Genomic DNA, 20,757 nt, shown 5'->3' with positions numbered 1-20,757 from the left:
GAGATCTCTGTACTCCGTACTGCAACAGCCAAGGACTTCCATACCTAGTGCTTAGTACCTTACCCATAGCCTATTGAGCCGAGTCACAACTCAAGTCGGGTCTCCCGCAAACCTAGGGTCACGCCCATATTCCAGGTCAATAACCATCATGATTAATCATTATCCAGTTTGGCCGTCCTTTCTTTGTTTTCTACAACAAGGATTCACAAGGTGACAGGAGTCCAGTTTTGACATCTGTCAGGCTGATCCGCGTGCAAATTTTCCTCGGTAGCTGCAGGTATGAAGGGAAAGGGGTAGAAAAGTATCTGGCTCTAGTGTCCTGTTTCGAAACATAGGACATTAATATTTCCAGCTCGCCAAAATTATTCGAGGAAAGCAGTTCCTGAAGCCCATTAGTTCATAATTATACTTTCCAGGCGATCCGAAGACAGTGTTTTCCCAATATCCATTCCCCTTTTGCCCCTCCTGTCATTCATTGTCACCAAGGTTGCTGCAGCTCCACAGCAACCACTTGCCTGGAAGAACCGTCAGCACCAGCCACTACGCAGCCCACAGCATCCCAGCCACATGCCTGATGCACTAGTCGCAGAGGTGCTTCCCAGATCACTTACGTCCACACATTCCAGATTGTGGAGCCATTCCCGGCCGAAATTCTGATCAGTCGCCGGCTTCTGTTGGAGCCTTCCTGGGTCCTCCATTTCTTGATGCAGGATACATCACTTGGCTCGACCACCAATCTCCGATCGTTATTTACTCATCTTTCGGCTTTTCCCTCCCCTCCCCAAAATACGTACTCTTTTTGACCCTCAGGGGTGTCTATGGATAGACAATAGTAATAGTGGTAAAGGTGTCAGCTCTCCCACAGTCAAAATACACTACTTGCAGAGCAAGACGTAGACCGCTCTTTAGCTTTCTTCTAGTCAGTTTGAAGTTGAAAAGTGACTCTTGATACTTCAGTAGAGAGAGACTCCTGTCTTTTCAACAATTGAAGACTGCCTGGACCCGAACGGAGTACGGAATGTTTTCAATAATTCTGCGCACAAAACGGAGGCAGCTGCCCTTGCTGGCGGAGAATTACTCAAAAGCAATATAGCCATAATACGAGCAAGGGATCGAGAAACAACCACGATGATCATTCTGCGGGCACTCCCATACCCATAACTCCATAATTCATCCCTGAGACTGACATGACGATAGTTAATTGTGGTAGGTCCAGACTATGAGCAGTCATCACAGAAGTACCATACACTGCACTGCAAAGTCAAGGATTCATGAGAATACGGGGCACAAGTAGGTACTGGTTAGTTTTATGGTCTAGCTCTACTCTGTACATAGTTAACTCTTTCAAGTATTTAATCAGCACATGTCTGATCTGAAACTTGGCTTCCAGATCAATAACAAGGTGTCAACATAAACAATGTGTGCAAGATTGGCTGGCATGTGGATACTTGCGCATACTTTATGATGTGATACCCCTGGGGTGAGAGTCCAAACATCTCCATTCTGCTTTCTTCTGTAGAAGGCAAGGCTCTATCCTAGCTTCTCCATAGCTTAGCTATGTAGGAGAACAGAGAGCAATAATACAGATTAGGGAAATCTACAACATAATAATGCTCATTTGCGTCGATCACCTTTTACAAGATTGTCAACAACTCAACGTACTTTAGCCACCACTTTACACACAGACTAAGTAGCAGCAAGATAATAAGGTTTGAAAGAAATCAATTAACGAATAGTGTCGATCCAAGCCAAACCAACGATGGAGGGGGAAAGAGGAGGAAAAGGATAAAGACAGATCCAGCTGTCAATATGATTCCTGTCCAGTTCTACAGGTTACACAGCAGGATGCAGTGTGCAGATTGACTCGCTAGGTCTTTTTCCTTTTTCCCACTTTCTAGATACTTTTTCAGCATGCAGACATCGCACAATCAGGAAATCTAAGGCTAATGATCTTGTCGTTGATTGGATAGCCGCTGCCCGATGGACGGAAGGAATCTTGCCTAGACAGCGCCATCAATGTGCCACAGTGCCATACAGCGCGCCCGCAATCAACTAGACCGGCATTCTCTCAACTATTTTGCCTAGGTACTAACAAAGGAGTAACAAGAACAAGGGTGATACCTCTGGTGTCTAACCAGAAGTAACTAGTTTCTCCGTAATAATAATTTGGTTCCTGGACTTGATTAGTATAGCGCATGGGCCAGGCGTACTTTTCCTGCTTGTGCCTTGCGGGACAGCCTTGCATAGCAGCATCGGATGTGGATAGTGGTCTAGACAACTGACATCCTGCATCATGGTATTTACTTTTCAGCTAACAGCCCTTTGTACCGCATATGTCATGAGACACAAGTGTATATAATTGTGTGATGTCAGACTCAAATCCTTTAGCTTGTTGCAGTGATCAGCCTCATGATCACAGTGATATTCTAACATGTAGGTACAACTTAAACCAATCAGTTATATGGTCGCTTTCTTTCTATATATGTAGAGATAGAGAGAGAGAGAGTTAAATCAGTCATTTAAACCCTAGTAACATTTCCCACAAGCACAGCTTCATCTATGTTTCTCAGATCTCGTCAGAGGTATCCGAAATGTATTTAGAATGGCATCAAGCAGTTATCTGAATACCTAGAAATCAAGTTCATTAAGATAGGCAATGTCTTGGATCAAGCTGAGATACTCATGGGCGAATCTATTTCTATGTGATCAGCGCAGAAACAACAGGTCTTTGAGGAGCGACGCCCCTTGCCACAAACAATGCCTTACATGCTTCGAGAAGAGCGATCCGATAGATCAAACGATCGCCCAGAAGTCAGCATCCCTGACATGACCCCAAGCGTGAATTGAATGGACGAGTATCTAGCATTGCCGAGATCAACAGCGATCATACAGTTTGTGGTAACCTGCCGAAGCTATGGTCAATACGACTTTCGCTTCCGCCAGACGCGTCTACCATACTGAGCCAGTTGCTCAGTAACCAAAGTGCTGTACTGGAGAAGTGGCCAGCTCACAGCGTAGCGTAGACCTTGGCAGATATTGTCTCTGGGACACAGGGCCACAATTACTCTACCTGAGGACGAAGACGAGGTCATCGACAAAGACACATGCGTAAAGCTGATGCAGTATGGCCCTGGAAATGAGTCCGGACTGAGCCATCTGACTGTATGGTGTGGACGCTTTTTCTCTTGCATGTGTCACAACGACGGCTGCTATCACAGCTCGTCAATCGACAGCAAAAAAGGGGCTAGAAGCCGCAAGGGTTTTCTATGTTCATGTTGAGTTGAACGTGCGACGACATGCACCACCAAATCCGTAATACCGGCTGGTACCATAAACGTTCGATGCAGGATTTGATAGACCGAAAAGAGCAACCAATGTGCTTCCTCTGGTAACTGCCCAAGTCTTTGTGGTCATGGTTAATGTCCCCTCAGCTGCTCCATAAGATGCCGAGGCTTGCACTTGGCATACTACCAGAGCATGCAGAGTTGGCTCTATGCCCCGACTTCCTATAGTTATTATGACGCTCGTGGACAATCAGATAAGCAAACAATCAATGATCAAAATAGTACTGAATGAGTTGCTGTACTTGAGCTAAGTTCCGAGGTGAGCCTGTCATCTATAGCCAGGATGTCTAAAATTCCTTAGAGCAGTGACCTCTCTGAGCCTGTGTTTCTGTGTATGTTCAATTAGCAAAAGGTAAGTTAGAAAGCAGCAAGGTGGACGCAAACAATCTATGGACTAGCATTGGGAATATTTGTGGAACTTCCTGAACTTGGTTAGACGGTGATACTACCCTGTCTCTCCAATACTGCAGCTCCAGGTTAGGTGTTAAAGACACATCTTTGATCTCTGGATATAACGTCTGCTTGTTTTGACTACACATAGCAAATCAAATTAATCATTCAGGTCAACACTCGTCATGGACGATTGACGTGGCGAGTGCAGAACTTCTATGCTGGCTGAAGTATGGCATTGCGCTGCTTGACCACAAAAATTCCGAATCGGTTCTGTGAACGCTGTCTACTTACAGACAGGATCATAAGGCTTGGATATAAATGCTGATTTCATACAAGAGTATGCTTGGCTAATAGATTGATGATTTCAATGTAGAATTGACAGTATCACGAAGCATCAAGAGTCCACTTGAATATTATGAGATACACCGGCGAAAAAGGAAGCTCCAAGCAACATAGCCTATATATATGAATATATATATGAAGATAGATACTGACCATCTGCTTTCACACAGAGCTGGCCGGATACAAACCTGGCAAGCCGGGATTGTGATCTCTGGATATCCAGGCGGCAGATTCCGACTTGCGCCTCAGCGACTTACAGCCCAGTCCGGCTTTATATCGCCAAAAACCACGCAAAACAGCCACCTGCAGGGGTCCCATTAGCCTGAATCGCTCGCTTTTGCTTTCGAGCAAGGAGAGCAGATACACCGAATAGATAGACGTTATCGCCATTGTCTCGGCGTCGGATTGATTGGAGAAGCCTAGAATGGTTTGGTCGCCGTGAAAGGTAGCGACCCAACACTCGCACAGTGCCCAGACAAGAAGAGGAAAGAGTTTCACATGATTATGCACATCTATGTCAGCTCAGGCGAGCTCAGGCGAGCTCAGTCCGCCCTTTGCCTGCAGTGAATCGTCATGCCATGCGGATTAAACACTGTCAATTGCGAGGCCGTCCTGGGAGCGACATCCCGCGAAGTGGCTGATGGGATGCTCCATGGAGCGATAAGTTCAAAAAGAACCCGAGAGATTGCAACTCAAGTTCAAACTCCAAAATTCCGGACAAGCTATGCGGAGTAAAAAGCTCTATGTTTTTATGAGGAAGTTCATATGCTGGCAACCTTGGGCGATCCATCCGTATGATCGACGGATGAACTCCAATAGTACGCTTACCTAACGACATTCAGATAGTTAACTACTCTGTAGAGCATGTTGCATTGGCTTTTGCATCGACGAAACAGTGGCTGGATACGTATTTCACACCAATCTCTTGGCAGGGCTGGGCGACTGGCTCGGCGCAAAGTTCCATGTTGAGACCTCCTTTCCGAGGTGGGCTTTCATCTCTGTGTATCCGTAATGTGTGCTCTAATGACGAAAAACAGGACCACAGAAGATACGGCAAGTCGTTGGATGGTTTACTGTGTTCCCATAAGATCCAACAGACTGCAGTAGTCAATACCAATTTATCATGGCAGACCTAGACATCTTACCTACTTTTAAGTTCTGCCAAATGCAGGAAATCCTGACGGGATGTGCAGCGTACGCATGATACCATACAAGATCGGGCCATTCTGCTGCCAAGCCAGCGATGGCACCTCCGAACGCGGATCATGGCCCTCCTTTTACGGTCTTCTAGCCAACCATGTCCTCTTGGGCACCACAAAAAGCCCCCGCAGTGCCTTGGCAGCTTGGCATCTTCTCTGGTCGTCGTAAGCCTGATACCGTACCAAACCGTTAGCGCCTTCGGAGGTCTCGGTGTCTCAACATTTTCGCGTCTTCCCTTAAGGAAAGTTACTCTGGCTTCTGCCATGCGGGCCTTCGGCTCTTGTTTCGTACGCACAACCGAAACAGACCTCTTTCTCAATCTAGAAATGACAAATCTTGGACCTCCCACAGAGAACTTTGGGGGCGAAGAATTATTAGTGAAGAACTCGTCTGCTGAATGACACCCTTACAAGGCGATATGAGACCCCGAAACTGTTTTCCCTCGTCCACCATGACGGGAGTCTCTTCTCTTCAGCCCCCTCCCCTTTCGCTCTCAGGTTTCCTTGGCTCGTGTCTTTCCCACGCTGCCACCACGCTGGATGGCTCCTCAAGTCTCCTGGTCAAATAATAATGTGACTGTTCTTTGACGTCGTCCATGCCAAGGGTCTCGGCATCTGGGCGTCTTGGCGCAAGAAAGGCAGGCTCACGCAGCAATTCTCTCCGCTGCAGGGCGCCTTTTCCCCCCCTCTAGGGTCCCCAAGACAGCTTTCATTTCTTCCTGTTTCTTGGGTTTCCGCTCATGCAAATTCCCTTGTGTCTTTATGGCGCTCTTATAAGGCTCTTCTCCTGTCCTCCGCTCCTCCCATTGTCCCTCCCCATCTACATTCCTCCCTTGCTACCGGTCTCCCCTCACTTCTCCCTTTAATCACCATCTCTCTCTCTCCTTCCTGCCTTGAACACATGTTATCAGTGCTTCGTCGCTGTCTTTGAGAGCTCTGGATCCCTTGCATTTGACGCCATGCGGTGAGCTTGTCCTTGGTTACTTTGTGTGCACTCCTGTACAACTTTGGTGCACCTTCCGCCGCATACTTCAGTGGAAATATCTCTCGTCGGCCCTTGTTTGGCTTTCTCCACCGAATTTCTCATATATACTTTCCCTGCCTTCCATTCTTCGCCCGCCATGCGGCAGCCGGAGATGTCTCATTCTCCTGCTTATTATCAGGACAATGATCAGCTTGTGACGGCATATCTCCAAGATGTACAGACCCCTGCCACACTTCCCGCTGCGGCACATATTCCTCCCAAGTCGTCGTCCTCTCGGCAGTCTCACACCCAGAAGAGTGTTGCCAATGTAGCCCCTTCGGATCTCCGTTCCATCCACGACTTTGGCTTGTACGCTACTCCCGATATGACCGATACTTCAAACAATCACCATCGGCACAATCAGGGGCTGCGGAAGTTCGAAAACAATAATCAGGTGCCAGTTGGATTTGTTTGTCCGGTCTCTGAGCAACTAGTGGTGGTTCCGGTAACGTTCGTGGCCCCTTGACCGTTGAGGAAAGGTTCATACTGACATGCGCATCAATAGCGACGGAGCTGTGCGCAAAGACGAGCGTATTCGCGGCAGTTGGACTGACCATTCATCATACATGTCCGGCGACCATTATCCTCACAGCGCTCCCCGCGTCCACAAACGAGCCATACCTGAAGACGACTCGCCCGTGGATGAGAGTCAGGATGCACTATCGATGCTGGTAAGCCCCATCCCAAACCCTCCAGTCTTTCCGCAAAGGCGTATGGTCAGGCTGACAGGACCTGCCATTGTATAGTTTCGACTCTCACTTCCCGTCCCGGTTTTCTCCCTCTGCACATCCTTATATACCGTCGTCGGTTTGATCTTCGTCGTCCTCGTGTCTCCCCTCCGTCTCTGCTCCTTCGTTCCCTATCTTCGCTCGACGTCGTTTCGTGCACAGCTCTGCGATCTTCTAGTGCCTCAGTTGCACATCCACGAGCGATTAGTCCGTCTGCGAAGGTCCACCGAATCAATATATAATGATCCCGAACACTCATCTCGTGCTGAGGCAATGGACTGCTATTCTGTGGGTGGATTATTCGCGGTCCTTCTGCTGTCCTCCTTGGTGTCGATCGCATTCCTCCTTCTCGCCTGGACTGCTGCCTTCTTTTGGGTCTTTGCCATGATCCTTGGCAATCCTGACGGCACCGAGCGCAAGGATGATGGCCGTGCCGCGGTTCTTGGCGTCTGCCGATGGTGGCACTTGTGGTTGGGCAAGGCCAGAAAGGCGCCTCGCTGACCTATCGAATTCATATTGCTCGTATTTTCTCATAATGATTTCTGAGCGCGGGGCTTTTGGACGTCCGACCGAATATTCCTCATCCTCGCGTCTCACTGTTTGGCATGATACCAATGTTTGGGATATGTGAAATGACTTGACCTGCCAATTGGCGGCCGTTTCTCCTTTTCCTGCGTTTCCCCTCTTCATGATATCCGCTCTCCTCTACTACTTATACAGAAGATTGGAGGTCTGATTGTACCAGGGCGTCGGGAGTTTCGTGCTCTTTCCTGTGTGAAGGAGCATCTTTGATCATCATGTTGGTGTCCATCAAAGAACACGATGGCATCAGAGGATCAATACTCTATTGTACTTGTATTTTTGCTATTGCGCGCAGAATGATACCCGGGCTGGTCTCATGTTTCTCAGTCTTCACCATCATATTCTATCAATCGACAAAATATATCTTAGATTTCTTATTTTTACTTACAATTTTTGGCGACCTGTCAATTCCTTTAGCCATGTTTTTTATGGCCATGAATTACTGGCCAATCCTGTAAAGGCTTCCAGCGCTTGAGACAGATCTGCAGCTACGGACTAGACTCCTACATTCGAATTCCGATTTGTGACAGAAAGGTAAGGTCAAGAATACTTTTTGGATTGTTCAAAGGGGTACGTCCAGTCGACCTCTGAAATGAACAGGTGAAATTGCATATGAGGCACAGGCATAGAAAAGGGTATAGAAGATACCAGTCGGACCGAAAACTCGACATCAAACGAAGACAAGATAAAAAGGATATGGAATGGGATGAAACAAACAATGTAGAGATCGTACGCCCTGGAGGAGAAAAGGAAAAGAAACAAAAGAGGATTGCCATATTTTGTCTGTATGCAGGATGCAGTAATACCATATGTTCATGTTCATGTTTCTAGTCCCAAGTCGCAGTGTTTTATGTGGTCATTGCCAGTACTCCGTACGTCAGCGTTGAAAAAACTGCCAGTTTGCCTCGCCAGAAGCAGGCAGCCCGCTTCTTCATCACTCTCACCGTCGCTTCCCAACACGGATGCCGCCACGTCCGCTCTGTCTTCCTCCCCTGGGAGGATTTCTCCGTTTCTGGATCCGACCGTTGCCGCTGGGGCCATGTGTCTTGGGGACTCCGAGCCCGCGACGGGCGGACTGCGGGCCCTTGGCATGGTTGGATGCGGAGGCGGGAGCTCCGTCGTCGTTGTCGTTGTCGTCGAGATCCATGCCGTCTCCGCCACTGTTCTTCTTCTTCTGGGCCTGAGACATCTTGAGACGGCCTTTTTGGCCGCGGCGGATGGCGTCGGGTCCACTGACGGCGGCCAGGTAGGCGTTGATGCCGCTCTCGCCTGGGGCGGCGTCGCCGCCAGGTGCACCGGACATGTCGACGTCGTCGTTCTCCGCATCGCCGATGAGAAGACGGCCATCCGGGCCGAACTTGGCGGCATGTTTTTTCCGGGAGCCGGGGCCGGTATTGAGGAAGCGGACGCTGGGCTTGGTCGTAGAGATGCTGGCGAGCGCGTCGGGGGCCAGGAGATCCAGTGGGTTGTCCTCCGGGGACATCTCACGGATGTACTGCTCGTTCTGCTTGCCCTTCTTGCCTTTGCGGCCGCGAACGTGTGTGCCACCTTGCTCATCGACCTCGATCTCGCTGGCGTCGTCCTCGGAATCGGAGAAATCTGAGTCGTAGACGGCCTTGTCGAAGGCGTTGCTGTAGGCGGCTTTGCCGGCGTTGTCGGCCGCCTCGTCCTCCTCATCCTCGTCACCGGCGCCTTCGCCTTCCTTCTTCTTGCGCTTGCGGCGCTCGCGCTGCTTCCGGATATTGACCACCAATTTGCGGTCGGCCTCGCCGACCAGTCCCTCCACAATAGGAGCGCCAAACCGGCGAATCAAGCGATCCAAAATACCCTTGACTTTACTGCGGAGACGACCCTTGTGCTCCTTGTTCCAAACCATGAGGTTCGGGACTAAAGTATTCAGGCGGGAACGCAGAACGTCATCGGGGAGGACGACCACGGCAACCTTGACAAAGCCGAGGACAGACCGAACGATTTCCCGGTTGTTGCTTGTAAGGAACAACTCCACTGTCTGGACTAGGTCAATGCGGACCGAGGGCTCGAGTTGAGTGTGGAAGTCAAAGAAAAGGCGAGAGAGGGCTGTGACGGAGGCAGCGACCATGTGCGGCGAGCTACCAGCCAAACCAGCGGAGACCATGGTGAAAAACTCCTCGATTGTTGCCGGAGCATCGGGGGCGTCATTGGGCATATGAGGCACCAGAGAATTGCGAATCTTAGTTCCTGGTGGGTTTCTGTCGGAATCAATGGTTCGCTTAGCGAGGTGGATAAGAAGGTCAAAGGAGGCTGTCCGGGCTTTCTCGTTACTCTCCTTGCAACCCAGAACAACCTCAGAGAGGATGGAAGGAATAAAGTGTAGATCAGATGTTGGGAGGTAGGTAATCAGCTCGTAGATAGCTAGGCTTCGATCCCGACGGGCAGAGGCGGGCGTCTTGTCTGCCGTCACGAGCATGAGAGACTGCAGCTCTGCACTGCGCTCAAGAAGAGCAGTGCGGCCAGTCTCCGTGGTGGCCAACCGGGGAATTAGTTTGTATGCTTTCTTGATCAGCTGCTGATCGGTCGATTGACCATTCAAAATAGCTGCAGCAAGTGCGAACAGGCTTGCAAAGCTTGAGCGGGGCAGGTAGATCGACATGGCGATGAACAAGTCGATCAGAGTGTGAGAAGTAGGAGGCATCTTGTCGCCAGAGCCGGTCTGCTGGTTGCCCTGCTTGGCTGCTTCCTGCTCTGACGCCACAGAGGACTCGAGCATAGAGGTAACGCGTGTAAATGTTTCATTGAGCTCCTGTTCTTCATGTGAGTTGATGGAATTCGTCTGACTGAATATAGAGAATGACAGACCTTTTCGGGGGTAATGCTCAAATAAGCATTGATACACTGCAGAATGTAGCCTCTGTAATGCGGGAGTGTCTGGCTGTAGACGTTGAACAGTACAGCCAGTAGATTGCTAGCAAAACCGGCCAAGTGGGCAATGTTTTTCTTCGCAGCGGCCTTTGTGATCCTCCTCTGGAGAATCAGATCGTCCTCTTCCGACTCAATGGACAAAATAGCTTGATTCGACTCCACTAGAGTCTGCAACGCATTGCATATGTCAACACGCAGCTCGGTTTGTTTATAGAGGACGTTGGACAAGAGTTCTGCAAAACTTTGATCGAAAGCCTCGACCAAATCTAGAGGAAGCTCGCAGTAACCAGGAAGAATGGCCCAGGTCTGCTGCACGAGCGTCTCAAAAATCTTCTTCTCCACGGCCTTCTCCGCAGACCCATAGTCGACGACCTTCTGGTACAATGCTTCGCTCAGAGGAACAAGCTCAGAGCGGAAGTGAGCGAGATTGGTGTTGGAAACGCTGTCTCTAAGAATCGGAAGAAACCACACGCGACCGGGCTGGCCATTCTTCTGCTGAATGATATTCAAAGGCAGGATTTCCAGTACTGCGGCAGGGCCCATAGCTTCAACAGCGCTGCCGAGGACCTCGTCAGCCTGCTTTTTCCCATGGAACGACTCGTTACTGCGCAGATCTCCAATTATCTTGACAATATCGTCAAGAAACGGGCTTGACCGCCACTTGAAACTGTCGAACATCGCAGAGCAGACTTTGAACACTTCCGCCCACGCTGCTTGGTACTTCACGGAAAGAAGGTCTGTTGCAGCTTTGGCCAGCTTCTCGAGGGTCTTTTCATCGTACACTGAAGGCTCGAGGATGACATTCTTGGGGATGCAGTTGGCCAAAAACGAGATCAGGCATTCCGATGCGGAAACGCGAATGTTCATCGAAGGCGAAGCAAGGTAGCTCGAAATCATGTTGAACAGAGCCGGCAATTTTTCAAATGTATCCTCTGGGTTGATCTGCGCAGACACGTCATATCCACGGGACAATACCGCAATCCAGGGAGGGAGCAGCTGCGAATCATTCTGAGCAGGCTTGAGCTCGGAGATAGCGTCTAGCAGACGGGGCAGCTTCGAAGACGAAAATTCATCCGCCATGCTGGAGAAGATGACTTCGAAGACCTCAAAAGCACCCATTGTGATGAACTCGTTGCTGGACCGAGACGCATTCATCAGCAACTCACAAAGCGGTTCAATCTTCTTGCTCGGCCAGCCTCCTGATGCGGTCGCGATCGTCTTCACCAGCTGGAGGGAGTGGATTACCAGAGGATCATGGTTCTCCCGGCTATTCGTATCATGACGGCCCCGTTTATGCTTGGCCGCAGCCGCGATGCTATCACCCAGTGTCCGCAACCCGGTTTCTGCGCACATGTCCGCCGCGGGATGGTCGAGCGAAGGGCTGGGGGGAGGGTTCTTGAGGACCTTGATGAGAGCTTCCTGCGCCCTCTTCCGGACCTTGGGTCGGTGATCCACCGCCAGACTCAGCAGGCCTGCAATCGCTCGGCGCGGGCCAATTTGTGTGTGCGGGAGGTTCCATGAGGCTGCGTCCTGGGCGATAAGCAGCGATTCGAGGCAGCCAATCGATGGTCTGAGCAGGGGGGCATCGGCTTCCGGTAGAGAGAGGGCGGGAGCAAGGCTGGTGAGGATCTGAGAGAATTTCGAGCGGAGGATGGGCGCAGGGACGTATTCAGTGGTGATATCGAGCAGGTAGACGACAGAAGTTGCTAAATCTTTATTGACAATACCCTGTGTAGCTGACACGGACTGCGCCAACAACGCAAGAAGCGCTGCGAAATAAGCTGTCGCGGAAAAATCTGCCTTTTGGTCGTGAAGAGTATCTTCCACCGCAGAGAGCACCACAGCCGTCTGTTAAGATGACCAGGTCCGTCCGTTAGCAAGCTATGGGAGGGGAAGACGGTGGTGAATGGAAAGCTTGTGAGGGGACATACATGGTGCTGATTCTGCAGCTTCGGAGACTTGATCTTCTCGAGCTTCTCCGCCAGGGTCGCCATGATGGGGAGGACCGACCAACGGGCAGTTGAGAAGTCGTTCAGAGAGGTGCGATATTTGTCGTCTTGAGGGTAGAGACTTGCAAAAGAAAAAAGAAGTAGTGGTGGATGCGGAGATTTTTTTACTACGATTTTAGTGGTCCGAACAAAAATTTGGGTACTGCGATTCTTGGCGGGCCTATCGATAACATCAACAACACTCGATAAAGAATATAGAAGAATTTTATCATTCATGATATCTGCTATGGTTTGTATAAAGATGCAGACGTAACAAGGATCCAAACATGAGATGTCTCGCAAGCGCTTTCTCATGTCTCGCTATCATGGTATCTCAAAACAGAACCCAACCATGCCGATGAACTCCACGTCTTTAGGCTCACAATGTCTGCGTACAAGTATAGAGAGAAGAAAAGTCGTATCGCAAAACACAGATCATCAGACATTGCCTTTTGCCCTCAGGATCATTGGAGATATGCATCTCACATCCCTTATCCCTCGTATTGGCTGCAACGGCTGTCTTTAACTTGGACGACCTCCCAGCTCTATTTCGTATGGGGTTAACCTTCCCCATATTTCTGTCATTCCATTCCCTTCAGGTGCTGTCGTTGCGTGGCGAGAGAGTCAAGAGGAGACCGCCTTGCCACCGTAATATTGTTGAAGGCCATGTCTCGTGATCTCGACAGTCGATATAACGCTCCAAACCCGAGTGCCCGTCACTTCTTACAGAACAATTTCTTTTTTCGCCTCTTTATTGCCATCGTACGAAACGACGCATACAGAGGGCTCGAACATAAGCAAATCCAACGCCAACCGGCTAAAATAGGATTTCCCCGCTGTGTTCGGGTTCGAAACCGAGACCTTGGAGTTTGTTATGGCTCTTCTTGTCTGTTATTTTCCGCTTGCTGTCCTCCTTCTTCTTTAATTCAAACACTTCTTGGAATGGTGCTTTCTGGAGATGAGGGGGGATATCGTCTTCCTTGTCCAGATCCTATAACCCGGAAAGTCAGCGATCCAAAAAAACCAAGAGGGCACAGCAGCCGGAAGGAAGAGCAGTCCATCATACAATTTCACCCAGAAGCAACACGTTCTCTCCCCGGACAAGGAAAATGCCTCGCGGAATATCAGCGTAGAGATTTCCGACGTAGAGTCGTTCGATGGTATCTTGGAGGACAAGGTTCGCTGTGGCCATGGCTCACGATTAGCTGACTTGAAAACGAGGCCAAAGAAGCCCTGCATTTCCGTCCGGGATCTTACCGAATTGATCCCAACTTCTGAGCACGCCGATCAATTTTCTCCCATCGCGAAGCACTAAAACCAGTTTCTCTTTACGTTGCCGTTAGTCGGGCCCGCGCAACAATCGCAATTTCTTCGATCAGGCAAAGTGCTTCAACGTACTATCTGTCAAATCTAGCAATTGAGCGGCGGTAGTGAACATCTGCGGAGGTAGTTGTGGGGGGCCCTGTGTCCTCGGTGCTGAGGGTCCCAACATGTTGTTCTGCTGAGAGAATGACTGCGGTGTATTCCCACGCTGAGCGCCTGCGGGAGGATCGTTCAAAGAGAGTCTCTCCATGGTTATGCTGGAGGAATGATGGCGCAATAAAATTGATGATTCCTTTGGCGGAGGGGCAGAGACGTGTGTTGGTTATGACGGAAAGGTTCGATGAAGCCTTGGTGGGATATTCAGATTCAGATTAGAAGTGTTCGCAGAATCTTGTCATTCTGCGACGGGGGAAGGCTCGAGGAATGAAATGTATGCAAACGATGTTGAGGCTGTTAGGCACTTGACCGCGAATTACCGTCTCTTGATCGGAGATCGCAAGGTGAAAGTGGGCGGTAAGTTTGTCCTGTTTGATTGCTTGAACATACTGCTCCAGTTGGTCAGCGACATACCACTGAAGTATCAACGAGACATCCATGCATGGATTCAAGGGCATTTTGAATCTCATATATAAGGATCTTGTGCATATATTGTATCTTATTTTTGTCTGTGCCCCTGAAGGTGTTGAAACTCCGTGTCACCATGAGGTCAATGAGCGCTAGTTCATCCCGATATATTTTTGCTCTGAGAGCATCGAAAGGATCAGGAAGGAGCCTCGGACAACTACAGAGGCAAAGAGCAAGATGACATATGATATACAAATTCCAGTACAATAACTCAGACCAGACAACGATGCGCAGATTCAGTGCATAAGAACAACAAGAGCAGCCTAATAGATAACATCTCTCCATGCCTCTATTCAGTGCTCGGGCCCATGAGATTCTCAATATCTCCTTGAGAGATGCTGAGATATGTCAAATCCGTGTCAGACACCATTGTCAGTATGACTCCTTAACATGTAAGTTCAGCTTGCTTCCTTCCAGATCCTTGAAAACACTCAGTATAAGACATATTAACAGAAAGGCGCAGTTTGAGACTATGGACAAATAACCAAATCAAAGCCCTAATATATATTACGAAGGTACCTCAAGGAATCGCGCTTCAAGCAGCCAGTGATAGCACCCCACCTGACCAGGCACGGTTCCCTATGAATAATCTCGATACAACAAAACACCACAGAACTAGGAAAAAGGAACAAAAGCAACAAAAGCAACAGATATCTGAGTGTTGAGATCATTCTCAGTCAAAGAGGACGAACTTATGAGGGATTTTGAACCACCCAGACGACCTGATCCTCTTTTCTCCGCTTCATCAGACCCTCTGACGATTCTTAAACGATGGCACCTGGCCTCACAGAACAATGGTCCGATAGACTGTCTATGAAACACTGACACCTCGATGTTGACCCCGCATTCTTTGTTCCCTCCTTCGACTGTATGGAGCGCAGTATGGCTCATCCGAAGAGCCAATATTCGCCCTGACCGTCTCCTGGGACCGATGATACGCGGGACTCGTCGGTGGCGGCGGAAGTTGCATCACCTTGAATTGGTCAACACTTATGATTCGTAAGCGGTACAAGTATTGCATTAGTTCAAAATCCGGCCGACTGCCCGCCAACGTTTGACCCTGCTGATAATGGGCTACATCGACATGGTCGAGCATGAGGTCCCAGGCCCTCCGGTCAGGAGCATCGTTGAACCTTTCCCCTGGACATAATGGGCATCGGGCCGTTGTAGGCGGCTCGTGAGTCCGGAAGTGGCTGAGAACATGAGTTCTCCACAGATCGGCGTCGTCGAAAGTCTCACGGCAGTCGAGAACGTGGAAGAGGCATATGTAGATATGCTGACGGCGGTGCGGGGAGCGCAAAGGCACGACGAGAGCCCCGTTTCCGTCGTCCTGGAGGATTTCATGGTGTGCGAGTTCGGAGGCCAGTTCGGTGTCCAGGGACACGCTGGATGATGATGCAGACGCAGACGCAGCGTCACTTGATAGCGACGGGACTGCATCCAATGAAGCCATGGATTTGACCATGTTTGCACGATTACTATGGCTGCTTGCACTCTTTTCTGCGTCGAGAGTATTCGGCGGGTTGAGGTTACCGAGCGAACCCCCGCGAGACGTCTCAGGGATCAAATACTTGGACTCGACACAATCCGGACGACAGCTGAAGCGATCCTGCTCTCATGTATTTAGTCTGGAACCATCGAAGCGGAGGAGGAACCCAGCGCCTGATTGCGACCCTTTTTTTTTTTTTTCTTTTTTTTAACATTTCATTCCCAGATGCAGCCAAATCAGACTGAGGGTTCCCGAAACGAAAAAAAAAGTAGACCTAGCGGGGGAGAGACACTCGTTACCTTTGATATCTGAGATACAGTAAGCGCCTGTGAGAACCTACGAGAGAGAGCAGGCGTGCCTCCCCCCATCCCAGATTCCCTTGAGCGCAAAGAAGATCGATACCTTTTTTTATTTTTCTGATGGAATTCCAGAAGCGATACCTAGCACTATCGCGCGTCAACTCCTCACGGGAAATCCTCCGATTTTAGATCACGGAGATCTGGGCGGGGTAATCACCGGCCATCATTGATTTTAGAGCCTCAATAGTCATGGTAGCGGGGGAGTCAACTGGTCGAGAAGAAGGAGAAGGTAGATTATCGAAAAGGACAGAAAAAAGATACAGTACACTTCTCCCGAATTCGAACGCTAACAAGGGAATTATGTACGCAGTCGCCCTAGGTGCAAAGAGCAAATCCTGCCTGAGTAATACTAGTCAGCTTGGAAGGGCCCGATTAATTCAAGGCCTCGCACTGGGGCCACGTTCTCCCGTTGGGCTGACGGAATCGTGCGAGACCGACAGAAATGTCGGCTATGATTTGCAGCTGTCAGGCCATCATAACATTGGTCGATAAGTCAAGCGACTGTCTTGGCTTCCTTGGGGAACATTCAATATATGACACCTTCCTCTGACTAACTTGAAAGGGAAGTAAACCCTTCTTGAAAAAGCCATGATAACGACCTAGATAGTAGAATGGGGATATGGGATGATCACCATGGCGTGACTGAACGCACCAATCGCACTTCAGCAAGCTGTGTCTCAATACTGAAGTCAAGCGGAGTACTTGGAGGATAGCATGTAAGGGATCTCTCCAGCTCTAACCGAATGCAAACCAAATGGAAAGACGGAGATAATTTGGCCCAATTTCATAGGCTGGTTCCTGCTTTAGACTCGTAAGGTAGCCTAGGTACCGTACTTGAACAATTCGAGACCCTGATCGAGATTCATCACATGCAGATTCCGATAGAATCACATGCTAACCAGTCCAGCATTGGGGCCTCGTCGAGTACGTAGCGGAAAGATGCTCGACCTACGGACTATAGAGCGAGAGTGAACGTGATTTCGAAACGGTGCTATCCGTTTCAGTACCATTTCGGATCTATTTCACAATGGAAGAATGAAAGGAAGGAGAGGAAAAAGTGTGACATGGTATGATTCATATTATTCACACAAAGGCCGTAGCCTTGGAGAGGAGAACATAGTGAATAACGGCTGAAAAGCCAGTTTCAGGTAAACATGGTTGATAGGAGCAAAAGGGAGTGAAGAAGAAAGATTAAGAGAGAACGAAATCCGCCAGTCTATAGAGTAGTGATGCCCTGCAAGCAAATTCAAGAAATCAGAGTAATAGAGAAGTAACACCATCCAGCCGACACCTGTCATGCCCAGAAACCACCCTGTAAATGCACAAGTCTATTCATTTCGTGACGCACATGAAAATTTGGAATGAGTGAAAACCCGCTTTTTGTACACATGAGATATCGTGTAGACTCAGGCTGACTAGAAACGGTCCGCCAAATCACCGCCGGCGACGGAATTACTGGCCGAGGACGACACTGATGTGAAGCCAGGACTCAACAGGTCCTGGACGGCCACCTTGGGTACCTGGGGAACAGGGAGCTTGCGCTGCGTCCCGTCCGGCTTCGACATGATGTCACTGATGCTAGGACCAACGTGGGGCTGAGTAGGACTGTAGTAGTTGGGTCCCTCGGGTTGCGGTTCCATTGGAGCCAAAGCGGGTGTATGATGAAGTGACAAGTGACGAATCGAAGGGAGTTGTAACTCGCTGGTGCCGAGGGGCCTTAACCGCGGAGAGTGAGCAGGCGTCGCCAGCGGAGTATGGTCGGGGGTAGGAGAAAGAGAGTCGTGAGAGAATGTAGGCGACGAGGGCGCTGTGGAGTTGGGAGAATTGGGTCTCGAACGCTTGACGCGATGCGAGTACATATCGTCCTCGTCGTGCGAGTGTGAGCGCGACATATTTTGCGAGATAGCGTACGCCGAGAGCGACGGGAGACGGTTGCTGCTGTGATGACGCGAGCCGAAGACATGATGTCCGCGCGGGCCACCGTGGAATCCATAATGTTCATCACGCTCGACTTGAGAAGCTGCCGTAGCCAGCAGATTGATGTCCATGCCAGAAGATGCACGCTCGCTGTTGCGAGTATAAGGTCCCAAATTCGATCTCAGGTGGCCCGCATAATTGGAAAAAGAATGAGGGGGAGAGATATCAGGAGAGCCGACCTGCGAGACAGGCGCAGATCGTGTGATCGGTTTGCTGGGAGGTGGCATCATGGACGCAGCATTGCTGGCCAAAGCATTGTCTTGATTTGCTGCTGCAGCAGCGGCGGCAGCAGCCAGGTGCTGAGCCTTGTTGTTGCGTCTCGAGTTTGGATTGTTATGAATTCTCGAGTGGCGCGTGAGTTCATCGGATCGACTGAAGCGCTTTGTGCAACCTGGGAACTGGCAGGCGTGCGGCTTCTCACCGGTGTGTGTGCGAATGTGTCTGGTTTGATGCTCCAGACGATGAAATGCGCGGTCGCACAGAGGACATTTGTAAGGTCGAGGAAGATCCTGACGGGGCTCTTCGTTCGCCGGACGGGCTCCCTTCATCAGGGGAGGCAGCAGGCTAACAGAGGAGGCCATGTTTGAGTTCGACTGTCCGGTTGATGGGGTGGAGGGAGCCGATGACTTGGTCGCAGGTGTAGAAGGAGTTGACTCTGGGTTCTGAGGGTTCAGTAGATCAGAAAACCCCATAGAGGAAGTTGGTGGCGGCATGTGACGCTTGACCTAGTTCGATGCCGAAGAGAGCAAAGATGAGTGGGAACCAATTTTAATATTTAACACGATCCGAAGGGATAGGAAAAGCCGAGGCCAAGTTGCGCTGATCGCGACAGGGGTTCAGGCTAATCTGGGCAGTCGATCCCCAGCCGATAACGCGCCAGAGACGACTTTGGCAAGGGAGATAACCCGAGAATGCTGCAAGGAGTACCACGAGCCTTGCGAGACGGAATGACGACGCTTGCCACGAATTTCGATTCTACTACAGAATCGAAACCAATGAAGCCCGACGATAGGGATGTGGTATGTAGTGAAGGTCTTGTGTTGTGATAGCGAAACCGGATTCGGAAGGATAGCCGGGCTTGACAGTTCGTGTTGAGCCGAGTAGGTGAGGTGAAAGAGACGAGAGTCGACAGAAAGATGAGGAGAAAGAAAAGTCTGGAGAAGTTGGTCTGGGGAGAGAAGGGGAATAAAAAGGAACAGCCGGAAGAGAATAATAAGGAATGGAGGGGAAGAAGAGAGAAATGGAGACTCAGGAGGGGAGAAAAAGCAGAAGGGAGTATAGCATGGAGGGGGTTTATCGGAGTCGGATACCAAGAAAAAAAATGAGGGAAAAAAAAAAAAAAAGAAAAAGAAAAAAGAAAAAGACGTACTTTGTATGTGTGGGGTGCAAAAATTCGGGGCGGCAAAAAGGGAAGGGTGACACAAAAAGGGAAAAAGAAAAAAAGAAAATAATGGTAATGAAAATCAAAAATGGAGATACTGGTAAGGGAGAAAATAGAAAACGTGCTCGAATCAGCACAGTACAAAATCCTTCAGACCGTTCAACCTTTGGATATCCTGGGGAAAATTATCTGCGAATTTCTTCTTCTTCCCCTTTGTGCTTACTCTATCTCCCTAACTATTCTCTCAGCCAGCGACAGAATTTTGAAATGACCTGCACGGAGTACTTAATCGTTGCCTAACTTAGTGGTTGGTCTGTCTGGTTCAACCACGCACAGTGTGTTGGAAAGAAAAAAAGCCTTTTACGTATCTCTTCCAGCGAGGAAAACCCAGAATGTGGGGCGGACTATCGTCGATAGGGATTTACGGAGAAGAGAATGCAGAAGTGGCTGTGTGACCTGGAGAAGTGCGTGCCCCGTACGGAGTACAGGAGCCGTGGTTAGTCAGCCGGTCAGGTAGGTAACAGTGTACGTAAGGTAGTATTATTTGTGGGGTGTAACCAAATCGATACATGTAAAATTCATAGCAGATACGGAGGTGGCTGTGGAATAGGTCGACGCTTGATAGCAATAATAATAATAATAATAGTAGTAGATTCTTGATACTCACTATAAGTGGTCTGAGATCTGACACTCAGCATCAGTGCTTCCGGCTATCGCGGATAATCTGGAGAATTATCCTCGATAGGTAAACAAACAGATAAACACCTGAGGGATCAATAAGTAGGTATATAGTGGCTACTAGCTTGCTATTAGGTGGTATCTAAGTACGTATTAGCGACGGGGCGCACTGAAATTTCGCGATCATCTGTACATCAATCAAAAGGGTCAATTAATCCATGTGATAAGCTCATTTTTCCACAATAAGGTATCATATGAAGGCTGAGAGTGGACGGTTACTAAGAGTTATTATGATCCCTCCAGATTTCCTGTTGAGTCAAAAACGCTTTTGATAGTTTAAACGTATCAACTATGACTCAATTACCTTGGGACGTGATGATGATGATGACGATGATGGTGGAATGAGGTGATGACGACCACCAAGAATT

At 49.4% G+C, this 20,757-nt stretch overlaps 5 protein-coding genes across 5 annotated transcripts; 1 reads left to right on the top strand and 4 right to left on the bottom strand.

Moving 5' to 3' along the window:
- Positions 1 to 6,399: 6,399 nt before the first annotated feature.
- Positions 6,400 to 7,531, top strand: Aud_001143 (uncharacterized protein; the record flags this gene model as incomplete). The annotated part of the gene is made up of 3 exons (XM_043286643.1): positions 6,400 to 6,752; positions 6,808 to 6,973; positions 7,049 to 7,531. 3 exons carry the CDS (start codon positions 6,400 to 6,402, stop codon positions 7,529 to 7,531), a joined length of 1,002 nt encoding a protein of 333 aa, XP_043142578.1.
- A 1,021-nt stretch (positions 7,532 to 8,552) lies between these two features.
- Aud_001142 (mRNA-binding protein RRP12) lies at positions 8,553 to 12,504 on the bottom strand (the record flags this gene model as incomplete). The annotated part of the gene is made up of 3 exons (XM_043286642.1): positions 8,553 to 10,391; positions 10,448 to 12,358; positions 12,442 to 12,504. The coding sequence occupies 3 exons, from the start codon at positions 12,502 to 12,504 to the stop codon at positions 8,553 to 8,555; spliced, it is 3,813 nt and encodes a 1,270-aa protein (XP_043142577.1).
- An 811-nt stretch (positions 12,505 to 13,315) lies between these two features.
- Positions 13,316 to 14,071, bottom strand: Aud_001141 (U6 snRNA-associated Sm-like protein LSm1; the record flags this gene model as incomplete). Its single annotated transcript, XM_043286641.1, has 4 exons — positions 13,316 to 13,489; positions 13,565 to 13,680; positions 13,756 to 13,824; positions 13,897 to 14,071. The coding sequence occupies 4 exons, from the start codon at positions 14,069 to 14,071 to the stop codon at positions 13,316 to 13,318; spliced, it is 534 nt and encodes a 177-aa protein (XP_043142576.1).
- Positions 14,072 to 15,256: 1,185 nt separating this feature from the next.
- On the bottom strand, positions 15,257 to 15,910 carry Aud_001140 (uncharacterized protein; the record flags this gene model as incomplete). The annotated part of the gene is made up of 1 exon (XM_043286640.1): positions 15,257 to 15,910. One exon carries the CDS (start codon positions 15,908 to 15,910, stop codon positions 15,257 to 15,259), a length of 654 nt encoding a protein of 217 aa, XP_043142575.1.
- A 1,798-nt stretch (positions 15,911 to 17,708) lies between these two features.
- Aud_001139 (C2H2-type zinc finger protein) lies at positions 17,709 to 18,983 on the bottom strand (the record flags this gene model as incomplete). Its single annotated transcript, XM_043286639.1, has 1 exon — positions 17,709 to 18,983. The coding sequence occupies one exon, from the start codon at positions 18,981 to 18,983 to the stop codon at positions 17,709 to 17,711; it is 1,275 nt and encodes a 424-aa protein (XP_043142574.1).
- Positions 18,984 to 20,757: the final 1,774 nt, after the last annotated feature.

The sequence above is a fragment of the Aspergillus udagawae genome, assembly GCF_001078395.1.
Source record: "Aspergillus udagawae IFM 46973 DNA, scaffold_1, whole genome shotgun sequence".
Lineage (NCBI taxonomy): Eukaryota > Fungi > Ascomycota > Eurotiomycetes > Eurotiales > Aspergillaceae > Aspergillus > Aspergillus udagawae.
Note: the sequence above shows the minus strand (reverse complement) of the source record. Positions and strands in the feature narration are given on the sequence as shown.